The sequence below is a fragment of the Mycteria americana genome, chromosome 7, assembly GCF_035582795.1.
Source record: "Mycteria americana isolate JAX WOST 10 ecotype Jacksonville Zoo and Gardens chromosome 7, USCA_MyAme_1.0, whole genome shotgun sequence".
In the NCBI taxonomy this organism is placed as follows: Eukaryota; Metazoa; Chordata; class Aves; order Ciconiiformes; family Ciconiidae; genus Mycteria; species Mycteria americana.
Genome location: NC_134371.1, coordinates 48519715 through 48544462, shown reverse-complemented (window position 1 = coordinate 48544462; position 24748 = coordinate 48519715). Strand labels below are relative to the sequence as shown.

The following is a 24748-nucleotide window of genomic DNA, read 5'->3' as shown; positions in this document are numbered from 1 at the left end:
GGTAAGAAAGCAGATTGTCTCCAAGTTGGATTTTTAAGATGGATTACATCTGTGGTTATGTACTTTGGCTCTAGAAATGTCTTTTGACGTCTAACAGGTATATCCAGTCAGAACTGCCTTTTTTTGCTTCTTTTTTTCCAGGCCTCTCGGCCAGCTCAGGGAGGCAGTAAAGGGCTGGAGACAAATCTTTATGGTCGGTTGGGACGGGGTAGCTCAGAGAATTGATGCTTGCAGAAGTATGAGAGAAAGAGGCTTCTGAGGGGCAGAAAAGGCCGCGATAATGTATTTTAAAATCCCAGTGCTGTCCGGTTAGGGAAAGAAGTGTCTCCAGCAGCACAGGTGGGGGATCGGTGTGCCAAAAGATGGAGGTTGTTCAGGGAGAGGTAGCACTGGATGACGGAGGGCTCCGTCTCCCTTGGGCACTGCGGCCGGGCGGGCCGGGCACCGCCGCGCCGAGCCCGCTGCCAGCGGCCGGGGCACGGGCTCTGCCGGCCGCGTCGCAGCGAACCGCGCGGCTTCTGGCAGCGCTCTCTTCTCCTCTCTTTATTTTTTATTTGTATCTAGTTTTTCCGACTCGACCATTACCCTTCCGAGAAGCACGGAGCGAGGCCCCGCCCGGCCGCGGCTGCCGGCGGAGGCCCTGGCGCGGCGGGCGCGGGGGAAGGGCGGGCGGCCGGGGGTGTCCCGCGCGGCGCGTCCTGCGCACGTGACCGGCGGCCGGCGAATGGGGCGATCGCGTGATGCGCGGCGGCGGCTGCGCTCGGGGGTGGCTGGCCAAGATGGCGCCGGGTGCGTGAGCGGTGGCGGCGGCCGCGCGGGGAGGGGAGGCGAAGGCCCGGCTGCTGGGGAGGGTCCGCTGCTGCCCCCGCTCCCCCCCGGGGCTGTAGGATGGTAAAATGACCCAGGGGGGGAAGAAGAAGAAACGCGCCGTGAACCGCAGTATCATGCTGGCCAAGAAGATCATCATTAAGGACGGCGGGACGGTGAGGCCGGGCGGGGCCGGGGACGTGGGGCGGCTCCGGGGGGGAGGTGGGGGGGTGGGCTGTGGGGCCAGCTGGCGGCGGCGCGGCCCCGGGTCCCGCGGCGATGCGGAGGGCTGGCAGGGGGCCGAGGCAGGTGCGGCCGGGCCCGGTCCGGCGCGGGGAGGGGCGGTGGGGCCTCGGGCGGCCGCGGCTGGCGGCGTGCGAGCGGGCCGTGCTGGGCGGCGGCGCCGGGCTAAGCTCTGTGGCGAGGTTTCAGTTTCTTTTATGCTGCGGGTTCCTGCAGCCCCGATTGCTTCATTCCGGCATCCCGGGCTGGTTTCCTTGAGGCCGTTCCCCGAGAGACACCTGCAAGGGTGTCACGCTAGTTCAGGTCGTCTTCGTAAGTGCTCTTTCTCAGTGCGGGCCGATTTTTAGGGCTCAGGAGCAAGCGTGCAAAACAGTGTCGTCTCGGGAGTCGGGCACAGGTAACCGCAGCGCACTTCCAGTTGTCCGAGATCATGCGGTGCGTGTCTAAACCTTGCTTTACATTGAAAATTATTTAAATGAATCTTTGCGGAAGGAAGAGCTGCTAGGAAGCCGGCTGTACGCTCGGGAGCAGCAGTTGGCTGCGCAGCGGCCTGGGACGGTGCGGGCGGGCAGCTGGCCATTGTAAAGGGGAGCAGGAAGCGCCGAGTGCGGGCAGGATGCAGTGCTGCTGGTGCAGAGCCCGCCGGGATGGGCCTTGCCCGCACGCTGAATGGACCGCCATCGCAGCAGCCTTCTGGCCTCTCCGTTTCCATGCTCTGGGAAGGAATCGGGCAGCGAGTGGGAGAAACTCTTGCATCAGAGGAGTCCCGTAAAGGGTGCCTGGAAGAAGTGTTTTGCAGTTCCCTCCCACTATCTTGCTTCCTCTTAAATATATACATTTTAAAAAGAAAGGGAGCTGCTAAGTGTTCTGGCTGTTGGAGCTTGTCGTTTTTAATGGATGAGTAGCATTACTGCCAGTGTATCATTGCCCCTGATTCTTTCCACTGTGTAACACTGTGTAGCTTTGATGTGCGCTCTTCTAAACACAGTATCATTATTTCAAATAAAGAGACATCTTGACAGACTAAATCGCTGGTGGCCCTTCAGTTTGGTTTTTTTGGAACAATAATGGAGAAGAGGGAGGTGTCAGAGTCACTATAGTTGTTCATCGAACTGGTGACCAACTGTCTGGATTACTTAGTTTGTGGTAAGAAGCAAAACGAGTTCCAGTGGTGGATGTTGATGTTTTTCAGGACACGTTTTCCTGCTCTTTGTGAAGACAGAAATGTACGAGATTACCCTGTACAAATGTTAAATGCAAATATTTTAGAATGAGAAACAGAAGCAGAGTAAATATTGTTGTTAGTCGTGGGGCATGGTGCTTCAGAATTTCTGTCTGGAGTAATCATTGATTAAAATACAGTATACTTCCAAATGTCCTTTATCTCTCAACTTTAACTTTCTTTTGCCAAGAGACAAGAAAGGATAATTGCTGCATTCAGTGTCTCCCACCAGTTTCAAAAGCAGAGTGCAAACTTGCATAAGTTCTGTACGATTGTCAGTTGTTTTTGAAACAGTGGTGAAGTGGGCTATAAACATTGGATGAAGGTATGTAGATTGTTGTTAGATAACAAAAATACCAGCTTGTGATATTTTCTGCCTTCAAATAAATGTTTTGAGAATTTATTTGTTTTAAATACATTTTTAAAGTTGCAAAGTCTGGTATAGCAGAGTATTCCTTATAATGACAGCAAAAACTCTATGCTTGGATTTTTTTTTTTTTAATGTTTGCTGAAACATTTAATTAGCCTTCTGTGCTCAGTCTCCTTAGTTTCTTTGCTTACCCAACATGCTATGTGACATTAAGGGGAACAGGTAAATGAAAATGGCCCACATCTTGAATTTCTCCAATTGGCAAACCAGTCATTAATCAAGCATCTAAATGTACAGTTTCCAGCTCGATTGGTTTATTTTGCAACTATTTGACATCAAAGAAAACTGTGTGACTTTTTTGCTAGCAAGAATATACAGCTGTTAATGAGGCAGTGTCACAGGCAAAAAGAGTTTACTGACGGGGAACTTCAGTCAGTTTAATTTATTGTCGCTTCTAATCAGTGATTCTGATGTGGAAAGAAAAAAACAAGCAAGCAAAAGGGAAAAACCACCCCTTTCCTGTGCAAAGGCTCTCCTCCTGCCGCAGGTTACACTGTGTGTCCTTGGAGAGGCAGTGGGTGGTGCAGGAGGTTGGGCTGGTGCATGGCGGTATTTTTGTGTTGTTTCCTTTGCAGCTTCGTAGCTGTATCACAGAAAACAATGTGTAATGGTGTGTGTACTCAAGTCTGTGTTGTCAGATTCACCAAAGGAGAGGCAGTAACACCAGTGAAGTGGTTTCAGCACTGTTCTTAATTTTGCTTCCTTTATGACCAGTTGGAATTCATTTTATGTAAGATTATGTGTTTTTTCAAGCAGTCATGAAATGAATTAGGAGGTAAATGTCTGGGCAATGCTGGAGAGAATTGGAGCTTAGTACTTGATTTGGTGTCTTTTCCTTTCCAGCAGAGGGGCAGCAGGTACGATCTTATATCCGATGCCTTTGTTGCTTTGATAGTTATTCTGTTGTTGTCACATGAGTGTTCTTAGGGTTGCCTGGCATATACTCTTTTCATCACTGACATGACTGACAGTACAAAGTGTTTGGTTAAAGACATTTTCTCTCTAACTAGAGAAAGGGGCGTTCTTAGAGCACTGTTTTGTGCCACAGATGTTGCCAAACATAAATACACTCTGCTCTGGCTACGTGGTTGCAGAGAAGGGTTGCTATTACTCTGATTGGAAAATCTCAGTTCCAGATTGTTTGCACAAAGGCTCTGTATCTTTTATCTCCAGGTGTAAAGCCTTTTGATTTGGTCGCACTTAAGTTATTACATTACATTACGCTACACTAGCCAGTTCGTAAAGCACAGCGGGGCAGATTTGTAGAGTAAGACAGGGCTGAATACCCAACACCTGCGCTGTACGTGTTGGGGTAGGAGGGTACATCAGACCAGTACTTAAGTCTTGTGGACTGAATGCACATGATATATCTTGATGCACTGTACTGTAACCACTTATTAATCTCCTTCCCTTTTTCTTCCACCTCACGAGTAGTTGCAAGCATCTTTAAAAATAGCTGTAGAGGTGATGATCTAAATGTGACTAAATTACTTCTTTTTTTTAATAGATAAGAACAAATAACAGTACCTGTGATAAGTGAGCATTAGCAACAAGAAAGCAAGGAAGTTTAACTCTAGTGATCTAAATGTCATTTCTGTTTGTTTCTGCCAATGTAATGGAAACAGCTGATCAGGTTGCTTACAGCTGGATGACATGGCAGAGGGCAGCAGTCACCTGCTTGTATGCCTCTCAAATTGCCAGCAGTTTAGTTGTGCAGAGCAGCCACTGGTTTCATTCTGCTGTTTTGGTTTGTGCATGTGATCTCTGAGTAGCTGCCCAGAACTGGACAAGGGCAGTTGAGCTTGTGTTTGCTGTATGTGAACAGAATGGAGGTGCTTTTGACTCCTGGTGCTTGGAGGGGCAGGGATGGCTCCTGACTCCTACCTCACCGTTTGTAATACCTTGGGGCATTACAAGCCAGTAACTTGACAGGAATCTGGGGACTATGAGAACGAACCTGATTTTCTGTATCAGACTGAGCCAAACAGCTAAGATTGTTACTTGTGGCTTGTGCAGAGCTGGATAAATTTTTAACCCAAAACTAAAATTAGGGTTGTGGGTGGAAAGGGAAAGGAATTGGGAGAAGTGAAGATAATTATAGCCACTTTCTGTACCTATAAAGACTGTTAATTTACTTCCTTAAGAGAACAGGATGAAAAAATAGCAGAAATACCTGTATGGTATGTCTGTATTTACTTGAAGAGGGCTTGGGAAAGAAAAATAGCACAGTGCTAAGGTACTTTTGTAGCTCACCTTTTACATATTGATATGGTTACTTTTGAAAATTACAGTCTTTCTAGCGATAGGGGTGAATGGCCAGTGTGGTTTTCTGTATTTATTTCCTACAGTTGTTCAAAAGGCCTATTTTTTTTTTCCTGTGTTGGAAATATTGGAATCTGGAAAGAAAAGTTAGGTATGACTTGCATAAATCTAGTAATAAAAGAAAGACTCTAGTACTACCTAACTGAAACTTAAAATTGTGTAGTATTTGAGGTTGGAAGGCACCTCTGAACATCTCTAATCCAGCTACCCACTCTCTTCCCCCAAACAGGGTCAGCTGGAGCAGTTTGCTCAGGGCTGTGTCCAGTCAGGTTTGGGGGATGGAGATTCCATAATCTCACTGGGCAGCCTGTTTCCAGGGGTTTGTTTTGTTCAAGGTTTAGTAGAATTTCCAGTGTTGCAGTGTGCACCTCCAGTCCTGTCACTGACGCCTCTGAGAAGAGTCTGGCTGTGTCACCTTTACTCCCTCCCATCAGATATTTATACAGGTTGATAAGATCCCCCTGAGCCTTCTTGAGAAGCAGCGGAGGACCTCAGCCTGTGTGTGTTTGCTCAGTGTAAATGCTAGGTCTAATCAAAGCAGTGCCACTCTGTTAGTAACTCACCTTCACACAAAGCCGGGAAAGTAGATGTAAAGGCAGCATTTCGAAGCTTGAAGAATGCATATGAGATTTCTGATGAGTTATTCATACTACCTTCATATGAAAATAATTAGCGCACCATTTCCTCAATTTGCAAATGATGAACTGTGGCATGCTGTTTGACAGGGTAGCATTTACAGAGTATATGAGGTGAGCAGGTTGTCCCACCCATGCTCTTTTTGTTCTCCTCAAAAGCTACTTCTGATAGTACTAAATCACCAAAGAATTTGAAGTTCCTTATTTCAAATCTTTTATTCAGATCTGTTCCTACATTTGAATTTGAAGCACATTGTAGCTCATAGGCCTGCTCCCAGTATTTGGGTAGCAAGCAGTGCTGTTCCTGAGATTCACTTCTGGCGTTCGTTATTTCAGTTTTTCTTTCCTGATTTAGAGCGATCAAAGTTTTGTACGTAGCCATGGAGCCTTTTAGTAACAGAAGTACTATAAAGCTGTTTGATAGACCAGGTAATTAGACTTTGGGATAGCCGAGTGTGAACACTACCATGTTTTGAAATTATGAATACTTGACTTCCATGCAGCATTGTGTGGGCTTAAGCGTTTTTCTCAAGGAAAAGGAACTAATTCTCCAAAGAAGAGTCTGTTTCCACTTTCAGTAGCATCCTTGTTTCCCAGACTGGCAGTATGAGTGGTTCATGTTTTAATTTGAGATAGGAGTGCACTTTGTATTCTGTGGAGGATTAAGACACTTCAGGACAGTAGCAGCAAAGGGTTAAAAAGGAATTTCACTCAGTACCAGTTAGCTTGAGTAACTGTAATCCGAGGTTTTGAGTCCCGTTTCATTTCTTAATCCTTCTGTTTTAGTGTTCAGATGCATTTCTTGTGACTGCGATAGATTGTTAGATGTTTTAACCACCTGTTTTTTCTCTTGTTTTAGCCTCAAGGAATAGGTTCACCTAGTGTCTACCACGCTGTTATAGTGATCTTCTTGGAGTTTTTTGCCTGGGGACTCTTGACAGCACCCACTCTGGTGGTAAGTGATACGCTTAAGCTTTTTCTCACTGTATGGGAGATGGGGCAATTACTGCAAAGGCACCGAACATCTTCTGAATTAAATGAAAATTATATATCATTGAGCTGCTCTGTTGTGCAAGTGAAAAGTTGTGCATTTTTACATGGAATCAGGAATTTTAGATTATTTCATTAAAGCAGCGTAATGATGCAGCATAGCTGTTTATGTGCAAGTCTGCTACCACTCAAGCTTACGTGTAAGTATTTTCTGACTTGAAAGCAGTAAGACAGTAATGAAATTATCTTTCCTTTCAAGATGCTACAAAAAGTTGGCACATTACAAACGTAAGGACAAAAATATGGTTGAAATTTGGTGAAATTATGGAAGCGCGTGTGTAGGTAGGGAGATCTTTGCTGACCTGGCTGTGCTTTAAACAGAAGCTTCAGCGCACAGACCCTGTTACACCAGTCAAAGCTTCCCTGTGATTAGCGAGACAGTCATACCAATGTGTTTGTACCAAATTATTTTCTAATGTAGTTTGTTGCTTTTCTTTTGGATTTAATCTTTGAGAGTGACACATGCTTACAAATTAAAAGGAGCGAAGGCTTAAAGATCTCCAAGCAAACTCCACCTACAATGCAGTCTTGGTGCAGCTTGTAAGCTGATGTTCACCATGAACAGTCTCTTGGGTATAAATGCACGTTGGTCACTGAATGGGATTCATCTCACATAACACAAGTCAGACTGAGAGGGGTGCCTATTTTAACCTGCGTATCTAGGCTCTGGTCACCAAATTGAGAGGCACTTCAGAATGATGATGTCTCTCCTCTCTCTCCCCAGCCCCCGACAGATGACACAGTAACATGTGGAGAGTCTGGTCTGAGATCGTTTTCTAGGTTCTCTGTGGTCTATTTCAGACACTGAAGTGGGATGACATGAATCCTTCCCAAAGTGTTGAGAGAACTGAGGCCTCTTATCAAGTAAAGCTAAAATCTCAAAGTACCTTCCATGTGTATTAAAGATTAAATAGATTATTTGTGGTGTGTCTTTTTTTTTCCTTTCTCTATGTTCTATGAAAATATAAAACTGCTGTGGGTGTCCCACTGTAGAAGTTGGATACATCATGAGCAATATTTGTAGTTAATATTATGTAAATGACAGTGTTCATATTTCTTCTCCAGGTTTTGCATGAAACCTTCCCAAAACATACATTTCTAATGAATGGTCTAATTCAAGGAGTAAAGGTAAGGTGACAAAAGTTAATCATAAGCACAATTTAAAGTGCATGGTGGGAGGAATATAGAAATGACTGCCAATTGAGAGAAACATTCAAGGGGTTTTTCAATAGAGCTTTTGCGGTATAAATAAAACGGGGGAATAAATTATTGCTAAAAAAGCAAACATGCATCATTTTATTTTTAGTAAGGTATTGTAGGTATTGTACCTGCTGGGTTCAGCAAATAAAAAGGTAGTTGACTAATCCCAAGTGACACACATGGTGGTAACATTTGAGAATTTTTTACTTGGAGCTTGTTGCTCCAGTAGGGTATTTTCAATTACTTATGTTTATGTGAATTCTAAATCTATAAAACTATAAAGCACAGTTTATAAAACTGCTAGTAGGGATGCTAAAACTGGATCATCTGCATTTTGAATTTTGTGTAGCTCTGAGGTAATAAATCCCAAATTTTATGTAACATGGGACAGAAGATCAGTAATGCTTGACTGTGTTGCCTTTGATGCATTGCACTGTAGTCATCAACTTTAATAAAAAAAGAGCCCAGCCTGCTATCAGATTGTGGTATGGTCGGCTATCATGATTCTAACCACTTAGTTCTAACTTACAATGTTTGGTTTCGTTTAGGGCTTATTATCGTTCCTCAGTGCCCCACTCATAGGTGCCCTGTCTGATGTGTGGGGACGAAAGTCCTTCTTGCTGCTAACAGTATTTTTCACCTGTGCACCAATACCACTAATGAAGATCAGCCCATGGTTAGTAAATTCTTTCACACTAGATTTGCCCTTTCTCGTCAAGGTTGCTGTACAACGCTTATGTTTCTGGCATTGTTGATAAAATATTGTTTGTGCTCCGTGGTAGGTTGAGGCTTTTGTATTACTTCGGTGCAAAGTTGGGAGAACAGAGTCAAACTGAAGTAGCTGCCGTGAGGCCAAACGCCTCGGTCAGAATTTTCAGAGCTGCTGTTTTTGAGCTCTGTGCTGTAGGCCCCACTTCCTACTTCAGCACATTTGCAGAAGATACTAGAATGCTACCCAGTAAAGTGTGCAGGTCTTTATTGTGGCCATATTACTCAAATACTGACCAACTATGCAGAAATTAAAACCTTACCTAATGCTAGCTAGTGCATGAAGTAACCATTTATAGCCTAAAACGTTGCTGCAATTTTATACTTGTTTCTCAACTTTTAAAATCCACCAGCTTTCATGCTGCGTGCAAGTCAGTAAGCTCTTAAACTGGCACGTACATTCCCCAGGTAGTGCATGAGTCAGAACTCCCAGTGTAGTTGGACCACCCGCGTGCTGTACCTGAGGGTGTAGCTGAAATAACACAGACTGCGCTGCGCAGGGCAGAGCCAGCTGTTCAGGTAGCGCCATGCCGTGAGCCTTTTCAGGTTTCTCTCCGGTCACATGGGTTGTTCATGGATTCTTCATCCCTTTTCTGGGAAGTAGCTTGTTTCTAAGTGGAGGTTAATGTTTCAAATGATGAGTGCTAGTGTCTGTAGCATAAAGAGAAGGCTAATGTTGAGACCTCTCAGTGACCAGATTCTCAAAATACCAAAGTTCCTAATTTGCTTTGGGTCATGGTCATCCATTCGAAGTTAGTCCAACACCTCGTTTCCTAGAACTACTTAATTGCAGCAGCTTTTTGGAGATGTTACAGAATTATGCTGTTTATCTTTGTACTCCGTGCACTAAGGAGGAATTACACAACTGTATCGAGACACATTCACGTTGGCTTTACGCAAGTTTATCTTCATATTTGTCAGGAAAAGTTGGACAAGATGATTTACTGTTGAACTGTACTTGTATTGTAAATAGAGACTTTTTGTTTCTATTTCGCTGTTCTAATTTTTTATAATGTTCTTAGGTGGTACTTCGCTGTTATCTCTGTCTCTGGAGTTTTTGCAGTGACGTTTTCTGTGGTTTTTGCATATGTAGCAGACATAACCCAAGAACATGAAAGAAGCATGGCCTATGGTTTGGTATGTATTTTTTTTGGCTCAGTTCCTGTGGTATTTGGTACTAAGCACCTCGGTAGGTAAAGCTTTTCAAAACTGTATTTTTGTTTCTTCTCTGGCAAGTCAATTTTCGTTTGGAGTAAGGTTTTTCTGTTTAATTGATCTTGTCATCCAGCCTGTATCTCTTGAATATTCTGCTTCTGACTGAAACAAAATATGACCGTGTTAAAAGCTGTCTTTCAGATGTCGGTCTTAATTATTATCAGTGTTAATGATGTCATTTGAGGGGCTTTAGTTATTCCTCCATTGTTTCTCGCACTAGTACTACTCTGTCATCTTTTCAAAAATCTAACCTTTTGTTCCTGGATAATTTTGAAACTGCCATGGTACGATATCTTGACGACTACTGCTTGTGTCTCCAATCACACTACCAATGTAGCTGAGTAACTTGTCTGTCTTAAGTTCTTGCAACTCACCTCTGTTTCTCCATTATCTCCCGATAACCTGCCAGATCTCAGGAGCCTTCACAGCCCTGTGCATCGTGGATTGGCAGAATTATTTGTTGCGCTCAAATTAAAGAATCCATTATCATCTTCAGCAGGAAGAGCTGAAAGCAATGGATATAGAACTAAACAGTTTCTTTCTGCCTGTACGCATCAGGGATTGAGATACTTTGAGAAAGTTCCTTCAGTTTTAAAGCTAACATCTTTTACAACAAGGCCTGCTGGTTAACTGAAAACTACTTTCTGAAGATCCATTGTACTGAGTTGGACTAACCAGCTGTTGCGTTAAGAGTTACTGTCGCATACAAATAGGAATTTGAGGAGTGGCTGGGTGGGGGGGATCCTCCCGTTGAGTCACGAGGTTCAGACCCCCTTGCTTTCTAAACTCCTTCTCAGAGAGGAGTCTAGGTGTGGCTAGGTCCAGTCCTAGTCTCAGACTTGGTCAACGGTTTATTTTCTAAGGACTATGTGTGTAGCCACTTATTAGTTCAGGGCTTTCGCTAAGGCGACAGCATTAATTTTTACACCCCCCCCAGTCTGGTTGTGTTGAAGGAACTATCACGGCCAGAGCAGTGAAGAGTGCAGTTTATTAGAGCAACAGACACACCGATTCTTTGGATTACCGGTGATAAATTAACTGTCTGCAAAGCACATACAAATACCAAGAATATGAGTATGAGTAACACGGCCGGACACAAACATGTATATAACACGGCTGGACACAACGCGTATATCAAGAATATGAGTAACACGGCCAGACACAAACGCGTTAAAAGATAATAAAGCGACTCTCTGTATAGAGAGAGATTTCTAAGTTTCCTGGGGAGGCACTTGGTATAACCAAGTGTTCGACTCTTACCCAAAGGCGTCCCGATGGGGGGGGAAGAGAGGCTCAGCCCGTCGACTGATGTCGAACATCAGAGTGGTACACGATGGTGTCTTCCCTAACATTCTCTCTCTTAAGCCATTTTATACTATCTTTCACCTTTCAGGTGGAGCTTGAGTGACTCTAGTCATACATACCTTTATTTAAGATTGGTGTAAAGTTTTTCTCGCTTCGCTTTTAAAGGTATAAGCTAGAAAAATTAGTGCGCAAGCTCAGTGAGGAGTGGTTGCACCTTGGAGGTGGGTAGCTTTTGGGATGGAGGTCTGTTTTGGTATTATAATGATGTTATAATGAGCAAAGTTCACCAAAAGGACAGCATTTTGTCAAAAACGTGGCAGGCTGTTGGCCCAGGGTAGTAAATATGCAGCTTATCAGTTCCATGACACCTTTAATTTCCCGTATTATTGCAGAGCCTGGCCGTGGCATCTCCACACCGCTCCACCCTCTGGGCAGCGCCTCTTAGAGTCAGCACACCAAGTTCCCCTGGCGTTACCAACATCTAAAGTTGCAGGCCTAGGGAACTCCCATGCAATGGATTCCTTACATGTCAGCCGCATTCCATCTGGGAAGCTTCTTCAATGCTGTGCCTTAGCTAAAAGTGTGAATATAAGTTCTAATTTTTAAGTCACCTCAGCCATTATCCCACACCAGCATATTAAATTTAATATGCCCTTGATACATGTGATTTTTTTTTTCTTAACGGGCATTGCATATTTCACTAATATGAAGATTAAATACAGCTCATCACTTCCCAGAGAGATCAGCAGACTGTATAGTTGATTAAACCTAATAATGTCAGTACATGCAAGAGTGTTGCGAGCCTCACATTGCTGTCCAGTCATAAAAAAAAAAAAAAAAAAAATGTTTTTCTTGAAAAATTTTGGCTGTCTGAAATACACAGCTGGTACCACATAGTCACAGGGAAAAGGTTACTTCTAATCACTACCTGCTTGAAATGGTTACGCTTCTGACAATGAGGACAAGTAGGTAATAATACTGTTGACTTATATCATTGAAAATCTTACCAGCTGTTATTTGTTCTAGGTTTCAGCAACTTTCGCGGCAAGCTTAGTTACCAGCCCTGCTATTGGTGCCTACCTTGGTCGAGTCTACGGAGACAGCTTGGTTGTGGTCCTGGCTACAGCAATAGCCTTGTTGGACATTTGTTTTATTCTTGTTGCTGTACCAGAATCGCTGCCAGAGAAGATGAGGCCAGCATCCTGGGGAGCACCCATTTCATGGGAACAGGCTGACCCTTTTGCAGTAAGCTATTTAAATATGGAATATTTTGTTATTTGTAAATGTTGAGCTTTTGAGACAGGGAAGAGACTGAATTTACTACGTTTCAAGCTTGAAAAACAAAGCCCATATTTTTTTCAAGTTTGACCTTGCATTGCTGCTAATACTTTTGCCAACAATCTTGCTAAGCACACAGGGAGTGTTTTGGTGGTACCATGTAATAGCTTCACTGATTGACATGCTTTTCTGAATATGAAGACTAAATGTTTTCTAATATTTTTTTTCTTGCCGTAGTCACTGAAGAAAGTTGGCCAGGACTCAGTTGTGCTGCTAATCTGCATAACAGTCTTTCTTTCCTACCTCCCAGAGGCAGGTCAATATTCCAGCTTCTTCCTATACCTCAGACAGGTAACTTAACGTTTTGTTACGGATTTGAACAAAAGTAAATTTATGGTAAAGTTTTCAGTATTGCTGAATTAATACAGAAAGTATAGATAACTAGTATAATTTAAAAGCTTCCAGCTGCTGATTTAAGTCCTCTTGCTGTTCTGCTTTTGTCTCTTTTTAGAGACACAAAAAGAGAGGAGAGAGACGAGTGAGTTATAAAACAATTTCTCGTATTTTGCAATTATCTGCATTATTCTTGGATTGCAAGGTTCACTATGTTAAACTTCTTTTTTCTTTGAGGGAACCATTTGCTTGTTTTCTATTTATGCCCCTTTATTTTTGTGTACTTGCTTGATTTAATGAAAAAAAAAAAGAAAATCCAACTTTTTTTCTAAGTCAGGGAGGAGTTGAATAATACCGGTCTTCTGCCTTGTGTGTTCTCCCACTGATGTTTGTGACATGATACACAGTTTACGGTTAATAATCAAATTGCCTTTTTTTTAATATAGATAATGGGATTTTCATCTGAAAGCGTTACAGCGTTTATAGCAGTCCTTGGGATTCTTTCCATTATTGCACAGGTGAGTTACTGCTATGTATTTCAGCGATTTGGTAACTTTGAAAGAGCTAAGCACTGTGGAGAACTTCCGTAACACTGCGGTTCCAGAAATGTGACTCGCCTTTTCTGTAGCTGTTTTTTGAAGTCTCTAACAATTGATTAACACTCTTACTTTAACTTAGATGAAAAATCAGCTTGCCAACCAGGGTTTGGTTCGTTAATACCCAAAGCGTATTGTGTTGGGAAAACTAAATCCTTTGTGCATCAAAGAAGGGGTGACAGATTGTTCATATTACTTGCTAAATGATTGCTATTTTTTTGGTAGAGGCTCCTGAATACTTGGCAAATACTACTTTTGGAGAATTTTACTTGGCTTTTTAAAATTAACTTATTTATTTGCATGTATTTAACATGTAGAATAAAATGTCATGTATCTTTGGTTTTTGTTGTTTTTTTTTTTCCCCTTCTCCGTTCAGACAATAGTTTTGAGTTTACTTATGCGGTCCATTGGAAATAAAAACACCATCCTACTGGGCCTAGGATTTCAAATACTACAACTTGCGTGGTATGGCTTTGGATCAGAACCATGGTATGTAAATTTCATTTTAAAATCTGAATGATACGGTATTTTTCTGCATTTTATCCTTTATCTGAGGGAAACACTTAAGCACGTGTACATGTGTATATACACGCATACATATGCTCCAAATGCAGAACGCCGTCCATGCAGAGCAGTTACTTTGAGTCTGTATTTTTTGCAGGATGATGTGGGCAGCTGGAGCTGTTGCAGCCATGTCCAGTATTACTTTCCCAGCTGTAAGCGCACTGGTTTCACGAACTGCTGATGCTGACCAGCAGGGTAGGTTTTGTCCCAGTACTTTGAATTCTAGTGAAAGAATACTGTGAAGACAGACAGGTCAGGCTGTCATAATAGTGCTGGTCAGTCAGCCTGAATCCTGGCACAGAGTAGCCCCGTATGCTCACACACCTGAGCATAGCTGACAAAATGTTAAAATCCAAGTTGGAAGTTGTAACACACGCGTATTGCGTCCTTCTGGCACAGAGGGAAAACATTCAGCAGGTCCCAGCAGTAGCAAAATATTTAGCACAGTTAATATGCTGTTTATTTTCTTCCCTTCTGACAAAAGTTTGCTTAGTTGTCTAGGTGGCATACAGTGCTTTCTCTCCTGAGACAGTGGTAGCAAGGCTGTTGTGTACGTATCCTGGTCTCTGAATGAGCATAGCATGGGAAGTACTACCCTCTGCCTAGAGGGAGATGGAAAAAACACTGGAATATACTCCAATGACAATTTTTCTGCATTCCTTGTTTATTGCTACCCATAGTGCAACACCTGCACTATGAAAGAGCAGCTTTCCTGCTTGCATCGGTTTGAAGGTGAAGTGAATAAAGTCTACTGATCTGTTCATAATCCATTAAAAAGTTACATACATGTATAAATATAGATAGATAACAGTGTATTTTACTTTTCCCAGGTGTTGTTCAAGGGATGATAACAGGAATTCGAGGACTGTGTAATGGCTTGGGACCAGCACTTTATGGTTTTATATTCTATATATTTCACGTTGAACTGAATGAACTCCCCATGCCTGAATCACCTTCAGGAGGTAGTGTGGTCACACAGTACCATTTACAGCAGGTATTCTTCTTTTACTTATTAATTCCAAAAAAAGAAATTAGGAAGGGATCTTGTTCTCACCAGTTCTTGAGTATGATGCTGTACTCCATTTTGTTGTGCTAACTCTAAATGAAGCTGGTAAAAAGAGGTTCTGAAATCACTCTTGGGGAGTGTAGTTGATCTGTTTGTTTGTTTTTACCTAGATGGTATGGTTTAGTTTAACTTTCAAAGAGATACAGCTGATAGTATTTAGACAACTGATGACCCTTGTAAAGAGAATAGATTGAGGGAAGGATGGACTAACAACTACTGCATCCCACTCTCCTCTTGTCTCCCTGACATTGTATTTACCTTTCACATGTTGTATGCTTTTGTTTTGTTGTCCTTTAGTCTTTTAACCAAGCTCTCTGTATTTTTTTAGCTCCTAATAGATACTCATTTGTTGAGGAAACTCAGCAGCAAGAACTTGCACTAGAAAAGGAAGTTGGCACACATGAATAAGAACCATATGCTCCCCCTCCTAAGTCTTAGGATGTAACATTCTTTCCACATGGGGACAAATACTGTATTGGCTAGTGTAGCAAGAAAAAGTTCTTCCTGCTCTTGAGAGTTGTGTAATTAGCAGTTGTAGTCTGTTAACATGTGTCTAAAGGTTCATTCATACTTTGTGGTGTTACTATTGTTGTTTTCAGAATTCTATAATTCCTGGACCCCCATTCTTATTTGGAGCGTGCTCTGTGCTGTTGGCACTACTTGTTGCCTTGTTTATTCCTGAACACACGAACCTAAATGTTCGATCCAGCAACTGGAAGAAACACTGTGGCAGCCATGGCCATCCCCACAGTCCACAAGCTCCCGGTGAAGCTAAAGAACCATTATTGCAAGATACAAATGTATGACAAAAATCCAGGAAGACCTTTTAGACTTTTTTTTTTCCATCAGCTGTTTGGGATACACATTCCAATTCCATCAAAAATGTAATTTCTTAAGGTAATCTTAAGAAGTATCTTTCTGCATGAAATTTGTAGAAATTAAAAAAGAAAAAGGAAGTTTCTCCAAAGACGTTGCCATTGAATTAATAATTTGCTTTTAAAAACTGTTACGTACTTGTCTCTTGCCGTGAAATACTGTTGCTACTAAACTTTACATTCTAGTTCAGAGACAAAAAAGAATAGTCAAGGCATGAGCATGTGTCCTTCTGTTTCCTCAAGGTGGTGAGCTTTAATTCTAGTCATGCTAAGTCTCAATGAGACATACTAGCATCCATGTGGACCCATTCATTTTAATGTTGTAAAATCTTGGGTCAGATGATTCAAAGCCTTAATGTAAATGTACTCAAGTAGGGAGAAGGTGAATTGGTATCATTTATTTTAAAAGTCATATGGCAGGTTTTTTTTAAGTTTGTACTAATATAAAAATCACATGAGCACGCTTGCTGAACAGTAAAAGTTATTTTTATGTAAGTGCATTTACTCTTTCTATTTTTGAATAAACGGTAGTATCAAACACTTGTTTAAGTATTAAGTGAGTGTTTTGAGCCTACAGATTTTAATATTGGCTCTAAAACTCTGCTTTCCTAAGTACCGTTTATTATACCACTATATTTCTGATGTTTGCGTAATCATAAAGGACCTCAAAACTTGAATACACAGACTGAAATATAAGCTGATAGCCTTGAATATGTCCGTCTGCTATATCGTGGCCTTTGAGGACTGTCACAATAACCCTTTTGCATTACAGAGCTAATGTTTTAGTCCTAAATTTTCAGGACCCTTAGTACAGAAGAGAGCTTTATACAATTACTGATGTGAATTTCTCTAAAAGTGTATATTTTTGTGTCCAGTTGTATTATTTAAGTGTTCCTTTGTATAAATTTGTGTATAAAGTATTGTATAGGTTTAAAATGTTTTCATCTTGTGGTTATTGCTTAATGCTTTTTTACCTTTGAACATTCACCATGGTTGACCAAGAGCAGGAAAAAAATATGTAAATAGACTGTTAATAAAGTTGAATATTTTAATGAATTTTTAAATAATTGTTAATGTCTCTTAAAAGCTTAATTGGAGTTCTACAGTCTATGTGTGTTATACTTCAGCAGGTGGAGAAAAAAAGTCTGGAGTACAGGTCCAGCACTGTTTTATCTGTTAGATAAGGCTGCCTTGAGCACGTTGATATTCTCCCTTTTGTGCAGCAGCACAGGCTGGCTGCAGCTGGCTGCTTGTTTCCTTGGGGATCTAATGGAACAGGACTGCGGTAAGACACAGGCTACGAGAAACAGGTCAGGAACAAAACCAGTCTGCCTTGAGTACGCTGCAGTGTGGTTAGTCTTCACAGGCCCACTATGGGTTTGTTTCATTTTAGATTTGAATAGGACTGGGAGATCTGGAAAGCTTACCACATTTTAATGACCAGCTTCCTGCTTGAGAGCAGCTTATCTATACTTCAAGAGAAATAGACCAAATCCACATGAACTTACACCTACTATAACTTAACTAGAAATAGCAGCATAAGCACAGACCTCAGAACAGGGTGGCTGCCACCTGGGGATTGTATGTGCATCCTAGTGCTGGTCCAGTAGCACGGCCTTGTGTGGGGAAATGAGTAAGCTGGGAAGAAAACAACTCCAGAAAAAGGTAAGGTGAATAAAATAGTACCAGTCTGGCACTTGCCTCATCTTGGCATTTCAGTACAATGGAGATGTTGGTTTAGTACTCTTAAAACATTATTAATCAGTTTTTGATAAAAACCATTTAATCTTTCCATTGAAACTTACACATGCCAAAACAAATGAATATACATTAACATGGTGCTGGTTTATAAACAAATATACACATTTTGCACTGCAAAACAAACCACTTAAATATACAATCCTCTGGATGCACTTTAAATAACTAAGGTAAAAGGTACAAAATATCTTTAACAACAGAAGTATGTAAATAGTCATTTAAAAAGTGTATTTTATATGTTACAAATACTTGCGTGCCAGTTCTTTACTGGGACACCAAATAAAAGATAGCACAGAATGAAGTTGTTACATGATTCTAGCATTTGAACCCAGGTAGTACAACAAGCTGAACAGACGCAGTCCACTTAAACTTGAGTGTTCGAGTATCTTAAATTTCTGTACAGTCTTACAGTTGTAAAGCATGATTAGTAAAAATAAAGTAGCTTTTAGATGTTGTGATACTTTCAATAGTTAACTGTTCAGATACTTCACCTTATAATGTTTTATCCACGGTGGCCTGTGGAATACAATACCGACAGATTGATAGAAAAGTTAGGGTAGCCAAGAGTGAGAATTTTAAATTATAATTTTATACCTTCAGTGAAATAATTTAGCATCTTTAATATTAAATATATTTGTAAGTCTATATGCAATGCAAATAAGCTGGTTCCAAAATTAAGCAAGTTTTTCAAATTAAAACCATAAGGGAGGATTAGTGAGGCAGTCATGCTAACTTATGAGCTTGACCATTATTAAAATTGACAGCATCACACTGTTCTCCAGCACTCTCTATTTCCATCATCCTTTCTCTGAAAGGAGTGAAGAAAAGTATTCCTAGAGAAATATTCTCTCTCAGGGAATGCTAGAGTGTACATTTCATCTGTTACAAAGCCACACTTGTCAATTCCTGTAACAAAAAACTCAGTGCACTTAAGTGGGTTTTTAGGAAGACTACAGCGTCTCCAATATACTAAAAGAAAATTCTGTACAGCCCCAGTGACTTCACTACAGCATTGTTCCCACTAAGGCTGAGGCTGCTTACAGCTTTACCTTTTCTTTAGGCTCAAGCATCCTGAAAAGTCATCCAAGTAAGTCAAGATATCTTTCTCAAAGAAAACAGATTCAGACTTATGAAGTTATGTCAGTTCACATTGACTCTTTAGTAATACGTTATTACAGGACATCCAAAAATCCCCCAAACGGTTAAAAGAGGACTCTTACTTTAAGAACCCTGTCTACTATCCGGGAAAATAAGCTGAGGCTGGCATTACTGCAGCTTTTGGTGATGATTGGGCTTTTGTTGATAAGTACGGTTTCAGATACTCTGTAGAATAGCAGAAACAAGATACTGTTCTTAGAACCATAACTATTAATACCCTTTAAGTACATTTCAAATAAAGTCTTGTTTTACTCTTTCTGTACATACCTGCATTAAGTGTATTTTGACTAAGCCCTCGTAAAGGAATGCTGTCATCTTTTTTCTTGAAATACTTTGATTCCAGCCCCAAATTATCACCACTAGAAATAAAAAAGCTAATTAAAATTTAAAATAAATGTAGTTAGTTAACAGTGCATTAACAACAAGTGTGGATACAGACTCATTCAGAAAAATCTTAACCTGAAATGGAACCGCTGCATTCCTATGAACTTTATCATTTAAAGATAAACCATCACTGAGCAGGTTAAGAACAGTCTAGAACTAATTTTTTTTGACTGGCCCATCACTTGATAGCCTTAGATCTGTCACCATCTGTGTTCCTTGGGACCCACTCCTGAAAGCGTGGCTCTTCATTTGTTATCTACAAGCCATGCTTAGTGACCAAGTAAGTCTGCCACAACTTAAAATTCATTAACATGGTGATGGGAGAAAGGCAGATCACTGAACTAGCTTGGTACTGGAAATGTTCTGCTCAGTTCCAGACACACATAGAAGACAAATGGCTCTCAAAAAATAATAATTAAAAAACCACTAAAAATGCAATAGATGCCACTTACTTCTCCTTATTTGCTGGATGACTAGTTGCAGTCACTGTCTGAACATCTGAACATCGATTCATTTTAGAAAGCTGTGTGTTGTTAAACTGAATCTGCAGAAAGGTAAGAGTTGCAGGTTAAAGAGAGCTACTCCAGATATGACGGTCCACCAGTAAGTGTATGCAGAGAGTGAACTTTTCAGGGATTAATGTTTCTATACCTTGCATAGCACTTCTGTGCAGCAAAGCATGCTAGAATAAGCAACCTTAAAAACAAGCATTAGCTATTACTAATAGTGATCATGTTCAAGACAGGGAGTTTAAGAGTCTAGGATACACAGTAAATACTTATGCATTTTGAGTAATACTCAAAACATTAAGCTTTGATATTTTATGCTATCACATTCTTAACCAAACAGAAAAGTCAAAGTGCCTGCCTTTGGTACTGGACATTGTGAATTGGCATTTTTGTTGTGTGCTGGTTCTGGAAAGTTCTGGAAGGCATACAGAGGAGAAATGGGATGATTGATTCCTGAGCTAGGAAAGGATGGTCGGTCAGGCTGTAAGAGAAATACAATACATCCATGAAGGAGAGCAACAATTCTTGAATTAACTGTTTGTAGAGATTCAGAATTCCAAAATTAACTACCTACAGTGACAAAGCTAATGCTCATTTGACTCTTCCTGATGGGAAGAAAACACCACTTTTCCAAGATTCACATTCTTAAGGAAAACTTGTAACTTTTAGAAAGTTGGATGAGTTGAGCACTCTTAGCTAATAGTTATAAGCTCATCATAATCAGTTACAGGGTGTGTAGCTTAATATATTAAATGTATCTAGCTATAAATCAGAGAACTCTTTGCATTAATATGCTCTTCCACTACTGAATGAGAAGCTCATCAGTTGTGGACAGGTGACAACAGACATCTGTGCACACAGGGACAACAAAGAATAAGAACCAATAAGCTATGGTATTTAACAAAGACAGTAGGTAATGTTTCTGACCCCTTATTTTCACGTTTCTAAATATCACTAATAAGAGTATTAAAATAATACACTTTCTTTTTCAACCTATACAAAGATAATTAGTATGTAAGTTAACCTCACAACACAAAAATGCCGCCTTTTTTTTTCCCTTCACTGTGCACTTTCATCTTTTCCAAGCTAATTTTGCATTGTTTTGTGTATTTTAATGAAGGAGAGTTTAGAAAGTGCTCACCTAGAAGGCCAGGGCATCAAGTAGCACCCAACAGGGTATTATGTTATTAAAAAAACCAAACCTAAAATGAAACAAAACAAAAAAACCCACACCCACCCAAAACTATAGGGCCCAAAGAAGACGAAAGCACTTTTTTTTTTTCTTCTTCTTCTTTTAAGGCCATACGTTTCAGGAAATAATGACTACATCATAACCATGTTATAGTTATATCTTACCATGCCATGAGGTGAAATGGCAGTCCTAACACCACCATGTGTACTGGCAGAAGTCTCTAGCTTCTTTGCCATCTGAATTTCATTCAGCTGTTTGTTTAACCATGTGATTACTGAAGAGAGAAGAAAAAGGTCACGCTCACTTCCTACCTCTTACAAGCTGTTTAAAACAGCAAGTAGCCCTTCCTCAAAAAAAAGTGATAGCCTGATGGGCTATTTTTCCTCCTTAAGCACAAGCATCACTAGAAGTCCTAGTCCTCATGAAAAGCCTTTTTGCTCAAGCTTCCTCCACCCCTACATGCCATTCTGTTCCTTCCTCTAGAGTTAGCCCCCCGACATGCACACTACCCCAAGCAACCACAAGTGCCAACTGCAAAGGAAGTCTTCTCTACTTGCAGCTCTAGGTTGTTGCATACCCACTACGGACAGACGCTTATTTTCCATAAACAACAATAATCACAGCTCTTTACAAAAAAAGAACACAGGTAAAGCAATATAGTTGCTTCCATTCATTTTCAGTAGCAGGTAGATCACTACGTCATTTTTACAGAGGGAGAAATGAAATTGTATAAACCTACCATTTTCATTGGTTTTCAGTAACTGCTTACTTTCTTCTAGTTTTTGTATCGTAGTTTCTAGCTGTTCTTGTAGCTTGCAAACCTGCAATATTCCCATAATAATTACAACACCATTGGGAGCTACTACTAATCACAAACTGAAGAAAAAATATAATATAAGTAAACAAAAACGATCTATGAAGTTGTTCTAAAATTATTTAGAGAAGTTTGAACTCTTTTTTTTTTTTACAAAAACAATATGATAATTCTTTCAAAATAAGCCCTGCTTTTAGCTAGGGTTTCGACAAGATGACAGCCAGAAACCTTTCCAACCTTAATTTTTCTGTGATTAAATAACGCAAGGACTCTAAGCAGGGGAATATACTTAATGGAACAAAAAGTTCACTCTGTTCCTGTTCTTGCCTCCTTCACCAACTTTCAGATGAATATGCCCCCTAAAGCATGTCAATTCATCCATTATATTGCTTTGTATTCTTAATAAAATGTTAGCTTTCTTCCATACGGATGGATGGCTCTTACAAATCAGTTTAACATGAAAAATGAAAAGTTGATTACACATTTAAATAAACGTGTTAACTAAGTAGAAGAGTACATTCTATTCCACAGAAAGATTTAAGACCTTATTGCTGTAAATAAATAAGTTAAACACAAAACCCAACACACTACATATAATAGCATTTACAGGACAGAGGGTTAACCTATCACAATACCTCCTGCTCTTTCATTCGAAGAGATTGTCCCATCTCCTGCAATTCTCTCTGCTCTTTTTGAAGTCTCTCTTCTTTTTCTGCCAATAGTTTTTCCTGCTGAATTGTTACGGTATTTTTCAATTTTAATTTACTCATTAGAGTTCTCAAATCTCCTTGTAACTTCTTGATAATTTCATTAGCCTATTAAAAAAAAAATCAGATAGTCTCAAAATAAAGAAACACCTAAAAATAAGGAAGGCATTTCATAAGGGTAATGGCATGTTCAAACAAACCTTAAGAAGTTCAGCTGACAGCGACTTAATTGTTGTCTCTAGTTTTTCAATATGACTTTGTTTTTTCTCTGTACTCTCTTCCAGTATCGCCTTTAAAAGAATATTAAAAATATTATAATAAAGATGTGATAGACATGGCTTATGATTTCAAGTAGAACCTCAATAATTCTTTGAGAACTAATCCTCACAAGAAATTCAGTCCTTGCTTTTCAGTCAAATTACATAGGATCTTAATTCATCCTTTTTTTTGTTTACAAAAACTACCACTAACTTTACTCCAGTACCACAATATTAAAACAGTAGTGACCTTTGTAAAACTGTATCCACTATACTTTTGATGCCATAATTCAGAATCTTTAACTACATTTGAAAGTTTACTTGCTGTATTCATAAAAACTGGCCAGCTGCTAATCTATATAGACTGCAATTAAGAACATTCTACAGAGCTTTAGAGAAAATTATTTTGAAACTTGAAGGAACCTTTTGTTCTTGTGTCGCATCTAATACTTCTTTTGTTCTCATAACTAGCTGATCTTTATCTTTGATCTCTTGTTCCAGAACAGCAACCCGTGTCTGTAGCTGATTAATGAGTTTCTCTTTTTCATGACATTCAGCATCCAGAGTAGTGTTCTCCCGACGCAGTGACAGCACCTCCTGCTTTGCTCTTTGACATTCCTAGAACATTGGGAAGGAATTTTATTTTTTTTAAGAAAACCTGTAATAGTAATTTAAACAGATATATCTAAATAGTAAGCATAATGTGGAATGAAGAGGAGCTGAACAAACTTAATATGCTACATTTTCTATTACATGCATAGGCAGGCAGTATTAATGCTCTAAAAACAGTCAAGTTTGGTTACGGAAATTAACAAGCCATACATCTTCTATTCCAGAAAGCTTTGCTTTCAGTTCTCTGACTGTGGAGTCTCCTTTGTATCTCCTTTCTGTTAGATCTTTATTGATGACCTCAAGTTCTGAGAGTCTGTTCTGCAACTGTTGAATACTTTTCTGATGCAAATTTTCTAATTCCTTTTTCTGTTGTTCATGCTGTTGTTGGTACTGAGCTTGTGCCTATGAGAAGCAAAGAAACTAAGCAGTTATTTAATGAACCTGAAAATTAAGCCAAGAAACTATTCACATATAAGAATATCGTTAATTCTTTTCTGTTGTCATACCTGGAGAGCTCTCTCCTTTTCATTTGTCAGCTCCTGTGTGTGTTTGTTTGTTAGAGCTGTAGTATATGATGTCCATTCATTTTTCAGTTTGTCTAGTTCTTGGCTCTTCTCTGACAAGCTCTGTTTGACAAAGCATGTAGTTTTAAAAATTTAAGCATTTCAGTCAATACTGAATGATTCTTTGCTATTACTTCTTAAAAAGGACATAGAATTATTAAGAAAAGTCTAAATTTCAGCACCAGATGCCAAAATATCTGTTCATTCTGTAAACAGGAAGGTAAGGCACTGAGAAGCTAAAGAGCACTTTTCTCACAGTGTAGATAAAATATTCTTCGTTTCCAATTGTATTTTCTTCCAACAACTATTTACGGGTGAAAAAACAGCCTACTGATATTCCCTACCATTATAACACAAAGTCCTCTAGTGTGTGTGTGTGGGGAGGGAGTTCTTCAGCACATCTTTTCCCCTTTTTGATTTGTAATTCTGCATTCCAATTCAGCAAACACATTCCAGTAACTCCAACTGAAACTGCAAAGATGAGGTAAACAAGTATTCCGTTCCAAAAAAGCTCCATAATAGGAGTTTTAATGGAATTTTTGTGTTTCATGATAGTCAAAAAAGTCACCTTGGTAATTCTAGAATTTGACCCAAATCATCCTCTCAAAACACAAATGTGAAGCCCTTACTGGGCTGACTGCAAAAACCAAAAAGTAGTAGAGTAACGTGAAGTCCAAGACTTCCGATTTATTTATCATGGTTTCACAATTTTTCCAAATATAAGGATTTCCAACCATTCACAGAATATGTAGAGTATATATTTATCTGTACACTACCATATATTTAGTGTGTGCATATACAGACAGACCTCTGTACAAAATAAAG

At 40.1% G+C, this 24748-nt stretch overlaps 2 protein-coding genes across 2 annotated transcripts in view; one reads left to right on the top strand and one right to left on the bottom strand.

Moving 5' to 3' along the window:
- Positions 1-749: 749 nt before the first annotated feature.
- On the top strand, positions 750-17036 carry SLC71A1 (solute carrier family 71 member 1). Its single transcript, XM_075508275.1, has 12 exons — positions 750-983; positions 6519-6614; positions 7775-7837; positions 8458-8585; positions 9700-9814; positions 12224-12442; positions 12713-12826; positions 13315-13386; positions 13841-13953; positions 14126-14223; positions 14859-15022; positions 15694-17036. Exons 1-12 carry the CDS (start codon positions 897-899, stop codon positions 15898-15900), a joined length of 1476 nt encoding a protein of 491 aa, XP_075364390.1. The 5' UTR covers positions 750-896; the 3' UTR covers positions 15901-17036.
- Positions 17037-17716: 680 nt separating this feature from the next.
- SASS6 (SAS-6 centriolar assembly protein) overlaps positions 17717-24748 on the bottom strand; it is a 14077-nt gene continuing 7045 nt past the window's right edge. Inside the window, exons 7-17 of the mRNA XM_075508274.1 lie at positions 23867-23986; positions 23571-23762; positions 23172-23366; positions 22692-22781; positions 22420-22599; positions 21710-21791; positions 21135-21244; positions 20137-20259; positions 19722-19813; positions 19153-19244; positions 17717-19050 (exon numbers count right to left, since the gene is read on the bottom strand). Coding sequence (XP_075364389.1) covers positions 18965-19050; positions 19153-19244; positions 19722-19813; positions 20137-20259; positions 21135-21244; positions 21710-21791; positions 22420-22599; positions 22692-22781; positions 23172-23366; positions 23571-23762; positions 23867-23986 — 1362 coding nt within the window. The 3' untranslated portion in view covers positions 17717-18964. The remainder of the gene's footprint in view (positions 19051-19152; positions 19245-19721; positions 19814-20136; positions 20260-21134; positions 21245-21709; positions 21792-22419; positions 22600-22691; positions 22782-23171; positions 23367-23570; positions 23763-23866; positions 23987-24748) is intronic.